The following is a 15623-nucleotide window of genomic DNA, read 5'->3' as shown; positions in this document are numbered from 1 at the left end:
CCATCATCCAGGGTCCGATCCTTTATGAAAGGAGTCTCCAACACCAGACCTCCGGTAGTACACAGGTATCCATCTTGGGAACTACCTCATGTTTTGCAGGCACTCACTAGGTCTCCCTTTGAACCTATAAGGTCTTGTCCTCTTCACATTTTGTCCCACAAGGTGGCTTTCCTAGTAGCCATCACGTCGGCGAGACGCGTGTCAGAGCTGGTTGCTCTTTCAGTTAGGGAAGACCTGTGTACCTTCTATCAGGACAGAGTGGTGCTGAGGTTAGATCCCTCATTCATTCCCCAGGTGAATACCCTGTTTCACCGGGCTCAGGACATTGTACTACCAAACTTTTTCCCCAATCCTTCTCACACACTAGAAAAGCAGTGGCATTACCTAGATGTACGTAGGGCATTACATCATTACATTAAGAGGACAGCTTCCTTTCGCAAATCGGAGGCATTGTTTGTCTCTTTCCACTCAACTTCCAAGGGACAGAAGGTTTCCTCCTCCACTATAGCCAGGTGGATCAAGGCCTGTATCGCTCAATCTTACCAGGCTTCCTCTTTACCTGTCCCAAGCCGCCTGACAGCACACTCTACTCGTAGCGCTTCCACATCGGCGGCGTGGCAGACTCAGGCGTCCATAGAGGACATCTGTAAGGCGGATACGTGGTCGTCCCCTTCACCATTCATTCACACTACAAACTCAACAGGTTTGCTTCCGCGGAGGCCGCGTTTGGCTGTCGGGTTTTACAACAAGTGGTCCATTTCAGCACCGAACTTAACCAACCTGCTTCCCACCTGTGGGATCATAAGGGCTTTGGTATGTCCCATCCTTGGAGTCTACATTCCTCTACATGCTGGAGAAGGGGCATTGTCTTACCTGAACGCCTTTTCTCAGCATGAGGAATGTAGACTCCACCCCCTCCCTGATTATTACTAGCAGCTAGGTTAGTGTCAGCAGTTCGGAGCCATCACGTACACAATCATTCGCTTCGCCTTTTCGAAACTGGGGCATGGTGAGACCCTGCAGAGGCGTGGCAACTTTGATTGTTTGGTCTGATTAGGCTAGAAGACTAAATCAACCCATGCGTGGAGTCTACATTCCTCATGCTGAGAAAAGGCGTTCAGGTAAGACAACGCCCCTTCGACCCCAAATGGGGTCGCGACCCACAGGTTGAGAACCGCTGGTCTAAACATTTCATTTTTTATCATCTTCATAAAACTGTAATTTAAGAAACATGTTTGAAAGCATTTTTCCAAATACTGCTCTAAGGAAAGATTTGATAGTTTTTTCACATACCTAAAAAGATATTCTATAACAGAGGTCCCCAATCTTTTGGGCACCAGGGACCAGTTCCATGGAGAGAGGTTTTTCCGCAGACCCGAGGGTGCATGGTTTTGTGTGCTGCCTGCATCCCACGGAGGGACTTTGCTTGTTTGTGCGGACCAGTTGGTGGAATGCTGTGGCCTGGTACTGTCCACAGACTGGGGGTTGGGGACCCCTGTTCTATAAAATAAAGTAAGGCCTGTTCTTTCTTATTGTAGAGAAAAGCACACAGATCAAGCAGTCTTGTTGGATATAATCTGATTTGTGCTCACCTTCTACCACAATGTTTTTTTAAATTCCCAAACTAATCTATAACCCTGGGATTTATGGCTATTTGCTATTCAAGTCTTAATTTGCTCTGACCCTATTTAATCTTTTCAGTGTCAACTAGAGGTTACCATCTTATTGCTATTTCTGAACTATTAGCTCATGCCTGGAAATGATAAAACTATATTGCTACAACCTATGTGGCTGGCTTTGCATGCAAAGCATCTTTTATTCAAAATGCATCAAAAGAATTAACATTACATATCTTGTCAAATATTCTGTCATGGATTAACCTACATAATATTTTCTTCATGCTAGGCTTTGATTTTAATATTTCTGTCTGATCTCATATTGTAATATATTTTATCTATACCTATTGCTGTAGTTTGTGTGCTTATTCCATCTCTTTTTTGTTCTTCTGTAGTCTGTTTTGGTGAAGTGCTGGATTTAATTTAAAATAATTTATTTTTAGATTTATTGCTTTTTACTAATTGAGTATCTTAAACCTACCCTACATGTGAAAATTATATGGATAAATGAGGACACATGAATGAAAACAATAGATTTTCTAACTTTATGTTATAGACAATTAAATGAACATAAAGATCCTGTATGGTGTTAATACCTTAATGTAAAACTTAACTAATGAATATTAAAGTTATCTATCAAATGGAATGCATGTCATGAAGAATCAAGCTTTATGTTGAACTTTAAGAATTTTTTTGAATTAGTAATTTTGAAGCTTTACCAGAGAATCCCAAAGGTGTTTTTTCAGGAGGCAACTGGACTTTTTTGTTTTTCTTTGAAGACGTTTTGCTTCTCAACCAAAAAGCTTCTTCAGCTCTGATTGGATGGTGGGGAATGGAAGGATTTATATTTCTTGAGGACAACTCGTCATTTGCACCCTTTTAGAGAGTCATTGAGGCCATTTGGAGGTTTACCTGTGTTCTCAGGGTCACCTGAATAGTGTAATTGTGTGTGGAGCCTTCTTGGCTGCAGGATGTTTTCTGCCCTGTGGCCCTTCACTGTTGAAGACAGGCACAGGCTGTTGGGGATGAATCTGGGTTGTCTGCCTCTCAAACTGAAGCACAAATGGTTCCTGTAGTCTGCAATGTTTTCTGGAAATCTGTTCATATTCCTGTATCATTCAAAGGGAGTTCATCCCAAAGTGCATAGCTAAATGTCTGGAGAGATTGTCAGTCATTCAGGCCATGGTTTCCCCAAAGCTGTTTTTTCAAGAGGCAACTGGACTTTCTTGTTTTTCTTTGAAGATGTTTCGCTTCTCATACAAGAAGCTTCTTCAGCTCTGACTGAATGGTGGGGAACGGAAGGATTTATATTCCTTGCAGACAGATGGTCATTTGCGTTCTTTTAGAGAATCATTAAGGCCATTTTGAGGTTTACCTGTGTCCTCAGGGTCACCTGAGTAGTGCAAATGTGTGTGGAGCCTTCTTGGCTGCAGGACTGTGGTCATAACTTGAAGACTACCTATACTTTATGAAAATTAAAGAGGAAAATGTTGTATTTAATAGATCTAGCTTGTTCTTGAATGTCCATGTTCTGCCACGCATGTGAAATTAGATATTTGTTAATTTGTCTGTATGTTTGTTTATCAAACATCTCCATCACATAGGGGCTCTCTTTATATATATTAAGGTGACCAACTTTTTTACAATGAAAAGGAGGACACAAATAAATTGAAGAAAAAATATTGTAAATAAAAGAAACATTTTATTCATTGCAACAATAATACAGACAACTTGCATGTGCAAAGTTTGCCGGCTGGGTGTTTTGGCGTGCTCAGCAGCAATTCCTATTGGCTTTCGAAAGCCAATAGTGGGAGTAGCACAGCTCATGCAAAAGTTGAAAAAAAAAACCATCAAAAAAAGGTGCCAGAACCCTGTTCTGAGCGTTCTGTGAGGGAAAAAAAGCCTTGCAGATTAGTCTTCAAATATCGAAAAGGAGGACATGAAGGAGGACACTTTTTGAGGGAGGACAGAACTTACAAAAGGAGGACTGTCCTCCCTAAAGGAGGATGGTTGGTCACCTTATATATATTCCTATAGCTATTTGGAAATGAATATAATGAGCGAGACGTTTGGTGGATGAAATTTATTTACCTTCTGAATACTAGATACTCTAAAATCTGAGTTTTCAAGTTTTATACCCTTTTCTTAACCTTTTCACAGGCTGCTACTCTTGTTTTTGTGTTAAAAGCTAAACCTGTACCACATGTTAATAAAAGCCTTTATATCATTTAAGGCAATCTTCATAGAGTCTTCGTTGTTGCAATCAACTCAGGAAGTGTAGACTACAAAACAACCATTACAATTGCATCACAAGAACTTGGTTGCCCAACTGACCTACTTTTACTCTTTTGTGTTCAGAAGGTTGTTTGGCATTGCTGGATAGGGATAGACCTACATTGAGATGTACAGATGGGTATCTTTATTTATATTAATTTACAATGTTTGCTACTCTCTTCTCTGTAAATGCTTAATTAGAAGATAAGAAACTATTCCATTTTTCACAAAACTTATTTCACAGCTTTATTTATATTTCAATCATTTTTATGAGAGAACATTTTAAAATATAGAGTTTTTACATCTGCAACTAACAAATATATACAGTATTATTAAATATACAGTTACAGAAGTAAATGTCCTTCTCAAGGAAAGCAGCAGGCTGTATTTTTGACTATACAAAATTGGAAATAGAAAAAATTGCAACATATATAAAGTAATATAAAACAGAAAAATCTTTCCTGAACTAAAGAGATCTAATAGTTGAATCAGTCAAGAAAGACCCAAATTTGGAAGATTACTATACTTGATTTTAATCAAAAGGCTATGAAAAGTATTAGTTAATTATTCCTTTCTTCAAAGAGTTCCCAATGCCATTGCCAAAAAGATAAAAACACAAGCAACAGGGAGAAAACAGAACTATTTAACTCGTTTTTTGCATCTCTCTTTACACAAAGGGAAAAAACAGACCAACCTATCAAAAATAGTGCCATAAAAAACAGAATAGAAACGCAAGTTAAGATAGGCAAGAAAATGGTAAGTGAGCACCTGTCCAGCCTAGATGAGTTCAAATCACAGATGGATTATACCCCAGGGTTCTCAGGGAACTGGCAGATGTGATCTCAGAACCACTGAACTATATTTTTCAAAGATCCTGTAGCACTGGGGAACTACCGGAGGACTGGAAAAGAGCTGATGCAGTTCCCATCTTCAAAAAAGGAAAAAAAATGGACCCAGGAAATTACAGACCTTTCACCCTGATCTCAATACCTGGGAAGATTCTGGAAAAAATAATCAAACAACGAATTAGTGAACACCTAGAGGCAAAAAAGTCATTACTAAAAGCCAATAGGGGTTTGTCAAAAACAGATCATGCCAGACAAATCTTATTGCATTCTTTGACCAAGTGACAAAATTAGTGGATCAGAGGAATGCTGTGGATATAATTTACTTGGACTTCAGTAAGGCATTTGGTAAAGTAGATCACAATCTACTACTTAATAAGATAGAAAAATGTGAGTTACACAGCATCACCACCAGATGGATCTGTAGCTGGCTGACCGGCCATACTCAGCGGAACCGCATCTACATGGAGGGAAGTGTGTAGTGGGGTGCCCAGTGCTCTTCAACATCTTCATCAACGATTTGGACTAGGGGATAGATGGGGAAATCATCAAATTTGCAGACGACACCAAGCTGGCAGGAATAGCCAACACTCCAGAAGACAGGCTTAGGATACTGGAGGATCTGGACAGACTTGAACACTGGGCGCTAACTAACAAAATGAAATTCAATGGTGAAAAAAGTAAGGTTCTACATTTAGGCAAGAAAAGTCAAATGTACAAGTATAATATGGAGGTACCTTGCTCAATAGTAGTAACTGTGAGAGGGACCTCGGAGTCCTAGTGGGCAGTCACTTAAATATGAGCCAGCAGTGTGCTGCAGCTGCCAAAAAGGCCAACACAGTGCTGGGTTGCATTAACAGAGGGATAGAATCAAGATCACGTGAAATATTAATACCACCTTATAATGCCTTGGTAATACTTGGAATACTGCATCCAGTTTTGGTCACCACGATGTAAAAAAGATGTTGAGACTCTAGAAAGAGTACAGAGAAGAGCAACAAAGATGATTAGTGGACTGGAAGCTAAAGCATATAAGGAAAGGCTGCTTGAATTGGGTATGTCTAGTTTAATGAAGAGAAGGACGAGGGGGGACATGATAGCAGTGTTCCAATATCTCAGGGGCTGCCACAAAGAAAAGGGAGTCAAGCTATTTTCCAAGGCTCCTGAAGGTAGGACAAGAAGCAACGGATGGAAACTAATCAAGGAGAGAAGCAACCTAGAACTAAGGAGAGACTTCCTGACAGTTAAAACAATTAACCAATGGAACAACCTGACTCCAGAAGCGGTGAATGCTCCAACACTGGAAGTTTTTAAGAAGAGACTGGACAGCCATTTGTCTGAAATGGTGTACGGTTTCCTGCCTGAGCAAGGGGTTGGACTGGATGACCTCCAAGGTCCCTTCCAACTTTATTATTATTATCGATCATCGCACAGTCAGCCAGATGTTCAGACTGGATTTGGCATTTTGTCTACCTATCGAGTCCTTACCCAGGACCTGGGATAGGCAGATGTGGATGTTTGATGGTATTACAGATATCGTCGCAGGATGGAAGCAGTTCCTAATAAGGCCGCCTTTTGCAATTGACTAACAGCGAATTTGTCAATGCCAATGGTGTTCAAGTGGTGCTCCAGTTGTTTTGGGATTGCACCCAAGGAGCCTATGACTATTGGTACTACCCTTGCTTGCTTTTGCCACAGTCTTTCTATTTCTATTTGTAGGTCTTTGTATTTTGTTATCTTCTCCAGTTCTTTCTCTTCTATTCTGCTATCTCCAGGCACTGCCACGTCCACTATCCAGACTTTTTTGTCTTTCTTATCGACAATTGTTAAGTCTGGGGTGTTATGTTGCAGGTGCTTGTCTGTTTGAATTCTGAAGTCCCAGAGCAGTTTAATTTTATCATTTTCTATGACTTTCTCTATTTTATGATCCCACCAGTTTTTGCTTACAGGCAAATGATATTTTTTGCAGATCTTCCAATGCACCATTGTTGCTACTTTGTCATGCCGCTGCTTGTAATCAGTCTGTGCAATCTTCTTGCAACAGCTTACCAAGTGGTCCACTGTTTCTTCAGCTTCTTTGCATAGGCGGCACTTACTGTCTGTTGCTGTCTTCTCAATTTTGACTTTGTATGCATTTGTCCTTAAGGCTTGGTCTTGTGCAGCCAGAATTAGTCCCTCGGTCTCTTTCTTCAATTTTCCTGCTCTTAGCCATTGCCAGGTTTTATTATTATCTGCTTTCCCAGCTATTTTTTTCATGTATTGGCCATGTAGTGCTTTGTCTTCCCATGCCTCTATTCTGTTCTTCATTTGGTCTTTCTTGTAGGCCAGTTTGGTCTCTCCAGTAGTCAGTAAGCCTTCCTGATATACTAATTTCAGTGCATCTTCATCATTGTTCTTCAGATATTCTTCCAAAGCCATTTTTTCTTCTTCAACCATCTGATGTACTTGTAGCATTCCACGCCCACCTATTTGCCTTGGTAGATAAAGTCTATCAATGTCACTGCGTGGATGAAGGGCATGATTCATTGTCATTATTTTTCTGGTCTTCCTATCCACTACTTTTAGTTCTGCTTGAGTCCAGTCCACTATTCCAACTGTGTACCTAATGACTGGGATTGCCCAGGTGTTGATTGCCTTTATGGTATTTCCTCCATTGAATTTGGATTTTAAGATCTTCTTCACTCTCTTGATGTATTCACCTCTAATCTTTTTTTTGACTTCAGTGTGCTTGATGTTGTCAGCTTGAAGGATACCCAAGTATTTGTAGTACTCTTCCTCATCCAGACTCTTAATGTTATTTTCGTGGGGCATCTTGATTCCTTCGGTTTTCATTATTTTTTCTTGTTTGATAGTAAGTGTGGCACATTTGTCCAAGCCAAACTCCATTACAATATCTTGGTTATATATACGGACAGTGTTGAGCAGCGATTCTATTTCAGATGATGTTTTTCCATACAGCTTCAGATCATCCATATAAAGGAGGTGGGATAGTCTGGCAGATATTTTTGATGTTTGATAGCCATGTCCTGAGTTATTCAGTATTGTTGACAGAGGAAATAGTGCAATAACAAATAGTAATGGTGATAATGAATCTCCTTGAAATATTCCTCTCTTGATATTAACCTCTCCCAGTCTCTCACCCTTGATCTGCAACTGTGTCTTCCATTGTGCCATCGATCTTTGCACAAATTTTCTGATGTTTCTACTGACTCCTGTTATTTCTAGGCTCTTGATTATCCAGTCATATGGCAGAGAGTCAAATGCCTTTTTGTAGTCAATCCATGCCACATTCGGGTTGGTCTTTCTTTTCTTGCAGTTTTCCAAGATCATTTTGTCTATTAGGAGTTGATCTTTTGTTCCTCTGCTATTGGGGCGGTTTCCTTTCTGCTCAGGTGGAAAGAGATTGTTTTTAACTAGATGCATGTTGTACTGCATCAGTTACCACACCAGTTAGTAATTTGAAAGTTGTTGGTAAGCAGGTAATTGGCTTGTAGTTGCCTGGTGTTGCCTCTTTTGCTGGATTTTTCATTATTAGGTAGGTTTTCTCAGTTGTTAGCCACTTTTCAATTTCTCCTCCTTGTAGTATATTGTTGAACTGCTTGGCAATGAGTGGGTGTATAACAGTTAGATGTTTCAACCAAAACCCATGCAGTTCATCTTTACCTGGTGCTGACCGGGTTTTGGTTGAAACATCTAACTATTATTATTACTATTATTATTGATCATCGCACAGTCAGCCAGATGTTCAGACTGGATTTGGCATTTTGTCTACCTATCGAGTCCTTACCCAGGACCTGGGATAGGCAGATGTGGATGTTTGATGGTATTACAGATATCGTCGCAGGATGGAAGCAGTTCCTAGTAAGGCTGCCTTTTGCAATTGACTAATAGCGAATTTGTCAATGCCAATGGTGTTCAAGTGGTGCTCCAGTTGTTTTGGGATTGCATTATTATTATTATTATTATTATTATTATCATTATTAATCATCGCACAGTCAGCCAGATGTTCAGACTGGATTTGGCATTTTGTCTACCTATTGAATCCTTACCCAGGACCTGGGAAAGGCAGATGTGGATGTTTGGTGGTATTACAGATATCGTCGCAGGATGGAAGCAGTTCCTAGTAAGGCCGCCTTTTGCAATTGACTAATAGCGAATTTGTCAATGCCAATGGTGTTCAAGTGGTGCTCCAGTTGTTTTGGGATTGCACCCAAGGAGCCTATTACTATTGGTACTACCCTTGCTTGCTTTTGCCACAGTCTTTCTATTTCTATTTGTAGGTCTTTGTATTTTGTTATCTTCTCCAGTTCTTTCTCGTCTATTCTGCTATCTCCAGGCACTGCCACGTCCACTATCCAGACTTTTTTGTCTTTCTTATCGACAATTGTTAAGTCTGGGGTGTTATGTTGCAGGTGCTTGTCTGTTTGAATTCTGAAGTCCCAGAGCAGTTTAATTTTATCATTTTCTATGACTTTCTCTATTTTATGATCCCACCAGTTTTTGCTTACAGGCAAATGATATTTTTGCAGATCTTCCAATGCACCATTGTTGCTATTTTGTCATGCCGCTGCTTGTAGTCAGTCTGTGCAATCTTCTTGCAACAGCTTACCAAGTGGTCCACTGTTTCTTCAGCTTCTTTGCATAGGTGGCACTCACTGTCTGTTGCTGTCTTCTCAATTTTGATTTTATATGCATTTGTCCTTAAGGCTTGGTCTTGTGCAGCCAGAATTAGTCCCTCGGTCTCTTTCTTCAATTTTCCTGCTCTTAGCCATTGCCAGGTTTTATTATTATCTGCTTTCCCAGCTATTTTTTTCATGTATTGGCCATGTAGTGCTTTGTCTTCCCATGCCTCTATTCTGTTCTTCATTTGGTCTTTCTTGTAGGCCAGTTTGGTCTCTCCAGTAGTCAGTAAGCCTTCCTGATATACTAATTTCAGTGCATCTTCATCATTGTTCTTCAGATATTCTTCCAAAGCCATTTTTTCTTCTTCAACCATTGTAGCATTCCATGCCCACCTATTTCCCTTGGTAGATGAAGTCTGTCAGTGTCACTGCGTGGATGAAGGGCATGATTCATTGTCATTATTTTTCTGGTCTTCCTATCCATTGCTTTTAGTTCTGCTTGAGTGCAGTCCACTATTCCAACTGTGTACCTAATGACTGGGATTGCCCAGGTGTTGATTGCCTTTATGGTATTTCCTCCATTGAGTTTGGATTTTAAGATCTTCTTCACTCTCTTGATGTATTCACCGCTAATCTTTTTCTTGATTTCAGTGTGCTTGATGTTGTCAGCTTGAAGGATATCCTCATCCAGACTCTTAATGTTATCTTCGTGGGGCATCTTGATTCCTTCAGTTTTCACTATTTTTCCTTGTTTGATATTAAGTGTGGCACATTTGTCCAAGCCAAACTCCATTACAATATCTTGGCTATATATACGGACAGTGTTGAGCAGCGATTCTATTTCAGATGATGTTTTTCCATACAGCTTCAGATCATCCATATAAAGGAGGTGGGATAGTCTGGCAGATGTTTTTGATGTTTGATAGCCATGTCCTGAGTTATTCAGTATTGTTGACAGAGGAAACAGTGCAATAACAAATAGTAATGGTGATAATGAATCTCCTTGAAATATTCCTCTCTTGATATTAACCTCTCCCAGCTTCTCACCATTGATCTGCAACTGTGTCTTCCATTGTGCCATCGATCTTTGCACAAATTTTCTGATGTTTCTACTGACTCCTGTTATTTCTAGGCACTTGATTATCCAATCATGTGGCAGAGAGTCAAATGCCTTTTTGTAGTCAATCCATGCCACATTCAGGTTGGTCTTCCTTCTCTTGCAGTTTTCCAAGATCATTTTGTCTATTAGGAGTTGATCTTTTGTTCCTCTGCTATTGGGGCGGTTTCCTTTCTGCTCAGGTGGAAAGAGATTGTTTTTAACTAGATGCATGTTGTACTGCATCAGTTACCACACCAGTTAGTAATTTGAAAGTTGTTGGTAAGCAGGTAATTGGCTTGTAGTTGCCTGGTGTTGCCTCTTTTGCTGGATTTTTCATTATTAGGTAGGTTTTCTCAGTTGTTAGCCACTTTTCAATTTCTCCTCCTTGTAGTATATTGTTGAACTGCTTGGCAATGAGTGGGTGTATAACAGTTAGATGTTTCAACCAAAACCCATGCAGTTCATCTTTACCTGGTGCTGACCGGGTTTTGGTTGAAACATCTAACTGTTATTACTATTATTATTATTATTATTATTATTATTATTATTATTAATAATGAATATGTAGGGTTTTTGCCACAACACTAACTTCATAGGATAAATTCAGCTTACCAACAAACATCCCTATCTGACCTGTAGCTGGCTCTTCCTATTTTTAAGTCCAATACTTTAACCATCATACCATTCTACCATGATTACACTATGTGGAATTTCCCAGTGTCAAATGCTGGAAAGCTATTTGAAAAAGGCAGAAGTGGAACAGATCCAAATGTGCCAAGTGGACTGAACAGAATGATTTCAGTATGTATTTTGGGAGAAGACATCTTAGTTAAGAATGGGAGACTTTCATGGAGAAAATATGTCTGTATTGTTGCTAGGAGTCAAAAAGACTTGATGGCAGATATGAAATAATGATTCATATTTTTTGATATCATCAGAACTCTTCTGTTGTTCTTATTGGATGAAGAGACAAATGGATTTCAATGGTATTAAGTTTGGCCTAGCAAGAAGTAGCACAATCCAGCTTCCCCAATTTGAGAGCGTGGCTCAGTGAATCTCTCCAAAAATTGCCACTGAATTGTAATTTATAATGTCACAAAGGAGGAAATTACTGAATACAAGGAAAATAACCATATGGATGGCATTAGAATATTTTAATTGAAATTAAATTTAAGAGCTGTGGCAGAAAACACTATATTTGCAATTGGTGGGAACCTATACTAGTAGAAACGAGAATGATGATAAAAAGAGATGGGATATGATTCAGGAAGATTTAACAAAAAGCAAGAACAAATAGTGGAGCATACATTTTAATAATTTACATTAGACTCTCTTTTTGAATTTGGATTACATCAGTAGTACTATATGTATACTTTTCTGCTTAATCTGAATTAAGACTACTCACCTCTCATATAACTTTAAAAAGTATCATGCACTTCAATAGCTCCTAAGATGATGTGATAATGCTTTTCCTGACCTCATGAAGTTGGAAAGAAACTGAGTTAGGGTTTCCTGCCTGAGCGGGGGGTTGGACTAGATGACCTCCAAGGTCCCTTCCAACATTATTATTACTATTATTATTATTATCAGAATATCTGAATGTTTGTGCAGGCCATACATTGATATCATCGACTGTGAAAGCACTTCATTATAAATTGCTTTATTTACTACTAATATTCAGAGAATAATAATTACCATTTAATATTTCAAAATAGTACCTAAACTGTTTCATTTAAAAATATAAACATGGTTTTTTGGTTACTTAAGTAATATTTCTTTGCCACATGAACAAAGAAAGTCTTGGGGATGTAAGAAGTAATACAGAAACATGTGGATTGCATGGCAAGGGTTGGGATAAACAAGTTATTAAGCCAAGCACTTGGGAAACAAATGCGTTATTAAAATACACAGTGGTTGAAATTAATTCTAACAGATATTGCAGAAATAAGTTGAAAGATCTTTAATGCTAGCTTAGATAGAAAGAAATGTCATCATAACTGTATTTGGTTTGGATTGTTGTAAATACAGGTAGTTCTTGATTTATAACCATAATTGAGCTCAAAATTTAGGTTGCTAAGTGAGACAGTTGTTCAGTGAATTTTGCCCAGTTTTATGACATTTCTTGTTAAGTGAATGACGGCAGTTGTTAAGTTGTAACATGGCTGTTAAGTGAATTTGGCTTCCCCATTGACTTTGTTTGTCAGAAGGTTGCAAAAAGGTGATCACATCATCCCAGGACACTGCAACTATCATAAATATGAGTCAATTGCCAAGCATCCAGATTTTGATCTCATGACCATGGGGATGCTGCAACGGTTGTAAGTGTGAAAAATAGTCATAAGTCACTTTTTTCAAGGATGATGTAATATCAAACGGTCACTAAATGTAAGACAAGGACTACCTGTAGGTATATATTGGATTGATGGGATGGCAGTAGTGAAAACTTTTTGTGAATCTCTGATGGCATGGTCAGTTTGGATGTGAGCAAGAACCTAGGAAAATTTAGAAGCTGATTTGCTGCATTATGAATGTGTGCTTTGGGGATTTTCAGCATTGTTGACAAATCCCCAATTTCCATTTATGAATAGCTAAATTGTTAATTATTAAATATTATAATATCTTATGTGTTTGCTTGTTTGCATCTATCTGAAATATGATAATATCACAATAAGCAATTATACTTATGTTAATGTTTTTGTGGTGTCTTAATTGAGTATGGGGAGTCAGTTTGGTGTAGAGGTTGAGGGCATTGGATTAGAAAACGGAAGAGCATAAATTCTGGTCTCACCTTCAACATGAAGCTAGCTGGGTTACTTAGGGCCAATAACTCTCTTTGATTTGTAGGAAGATGGCAATGGCAAATCATTTCCAAAATGTTGCCAAAAACACTGCAAGGAATTGCATCTCATGTTGAATATGCAGGAACTGGTTCCTCCTCAGGGTCTCATATTGTATGTTATCACTTCTGTAATGCTGTTTTGCAAGTAACCTTTGTGTTGGAACTTTGGGAAAAAGTTACATTCTATATGCAACAATATGTTTCTGGGGCATCCTTCCATAATCAGGATGGATAGATGGATGGATGGAAAGAAGGAAGGAAATTATTGTTCAGAAAAGATTATAATATGACTAAAAGAAGAAAACAAGAGTACTGATTGATGATTCATAGAGCTACTGATTTAAATATAGTGTCACAATGAATTAAATAATGGCACATTTATTTTGTTTGAAATATAAGCATAAAAGAAATCTAGTGAATTACATATTAAAATTATTTTTAGTTCTTTCAACAGAAAACGCTGTTCAGACAATCTGATGGATGAGGATGAGAAAGACAGGGCAAAGAGGTCAGTAGCCAGTTTTTTGGGAAACATATTTGTATGTTTAACACAGCTTTTTATTTTAGAAGAAAAACAGCAAGAAGAGAAGAAACCTGGTAATATTAAAAAAGCAGTAGAATCTCCATAATTGTTTTGCATCATTCTTTTTTGCATTTTTGCATTGAATATGGGAATGTGAGAAATGCAGGATTCTTTCCTTCATTTGTTAGCTGTAGGAATTTGAATTTACAACACTAGGGTATACTTTCAGCCAAAGCAATTATGTTCTCTTAGCTCTTTGTTGTCTTTTAGTTTATTTCATTCTAATGTAAAGAACTAATTTTTTTAAGAACAGATCATAGTAATAAATAAACATGAGTGATTCCATGTCATTCTGTTCATAGGGCTTCACGTAATAAGTCTGAAAAGAAGAGACGTGACCAGTTCAATATTCTCATTAAGGAGCTAAGTTCAATGCTTCCTGGAAACACACATAAAATGGACAAAACTACAGTTCTTGAAAAAGTCATTAGCTTTCTTCAGAAACATAATGGTAATTCTTGTGTTATCTCTCAAATTAATAATTACAAGTTGTCTTAATATCCATTGCTTTGTAATTAAAACTCAGATGCAAATCATTTACTGCAACAGGTTGCTATTTAGCTGAAAACAACTATTTTCCTTTGAAATCATTTTGAGATCTTTCAGTTCCTAACAGCTCTGCTTTGAAACATTTTGTTAACGTAAGGGTATTTAAAACTTAAGATGGGTCAAATTTTATTTATTTTACAATTGTTCTATTATTTAAATTGTTTAAGAAATACATTTTAACAAACTCCAGTTTAACCAATTTGCCAGAATTAAGAATTTAAATAGATATGGATAGTTGGAAATTTTGAGAGTCATAGCTAATCTCATAAAATGACTGCCTTAATTGTTACTGCATATAACAATCATTATTTCCTAGAAGACATATTGGAAAGGTAGATTTGAAATTGGAAGTCCAGAACATCAAACACTCTTTTGAATCCACTATTTTAATCTCTAGCTTCCAATTCTATATGGTGATATCCATTCCACATTTTGGTATTCCTCAACTTATAACTACAACTGTGACTGCAACGTCTGTTGCTAAATGATGCAGTTATAAATTGCAACCAATTTTACTATCTTTTTTGCCATGGTCATTAAATGGATCACATGGTTATTAATCAAATCCAGCTTCCCCCATTGACTTTGCTTGTCAGAGACCCTCTGGGACAGTGGTTCTCAACCTGTGGGTCAGGACCCCATTTGGGGTCAAATGACCATTTCACGGGGGTCGCCAAACCATGCTGTCCGCCATTTTTTTCCCTTTTCCCTAGCTGTCCTACTCCCTCTTACTGGTGGCCACACCCACTTGGGGGTCACCACAACCTGGGGAACTGTATTATGGGGTCACGGCATTAGAAAGGTTGAGAATCACTGCTCTGGGAAGTGGGCAAATGGTAGTCATGTGATGCTACATATATGCTGTTTGCCAAATGCCAAATTTTGATCTCAAGACTGCACGGGTTCTGCAGCATCGTAAGTGCAAGGACTAGTCATAAGTCGCTTTTTTTTAGTGCTGTCAAACAATTGTCAAATGAATGGTTATAAGCTGAGAATTACTTGTACCGTGAGAGAAAAAATTATTTGATCCTCTGCTGATTTTGTACATTTGCCCACTGACAAAGAAAAGATCAGTTTATAATTTTAATGGTAGGTTTATGTTTAACAGTGAGAGACAGAATAACAACACAAAAATCCAGAAAAATGCACTTCAAAAAAGTTATAAATTGATTTGCATTTTAATGAGTGAAATAAGT

At 38.2% G+C, this 15623-nt stretch overlaps 1 protein-coding gene across 4 annotated transcripts in view; it reads left to right on the top strand.

The window, feature by feature from the left end:
- Positions 1 to 15623, top strand: part of NPAS2 (neuronal PAS domain protein 2) — an 89352-nt gene that overhangs the window by 24683 nt on the left and 49046 nt on the right. For 2 of the 4 annotated variants that reach the window (XM_039355802.1, XM_039355800.1), the window contains exons 2-3: positions 13738 to 13803; positions 14181 to 14329. In XM_039355802.1, the coding sequence (XP_039211736.1) occupies positions 13738 to 13803; positions 14181 to 14329 (215 nt within the window). The remainder of the gene's footprint in view (positions 1 to 13737; positions 13804 to 14180; positions 14330 to 15623) is intronic. The other 2 variants (XM_039355801.1, XM_039355803.1) reach the window with 2 other exon arrangements.

Source organism: Crotalus tigris, unplaced genomic scaffold (assembly GCF_016545835.1).
Source record: "Crotalus tigris isolate CLP2741 ecotype Arizona unplaced genomic scaffold, ASM1654583v1 scf7180000018759.1681925, whole genome shotgun sequence".
NCBI classification, from domain to species: Eukaryota; Metazoa; Chordata; class Lepidosauria; order Squamata; family Viperidae; genus Crotalus; species Crotalus tigris.
This window is presented reverse-complemented; position numbering and strand designations above follow the sequence as displayed.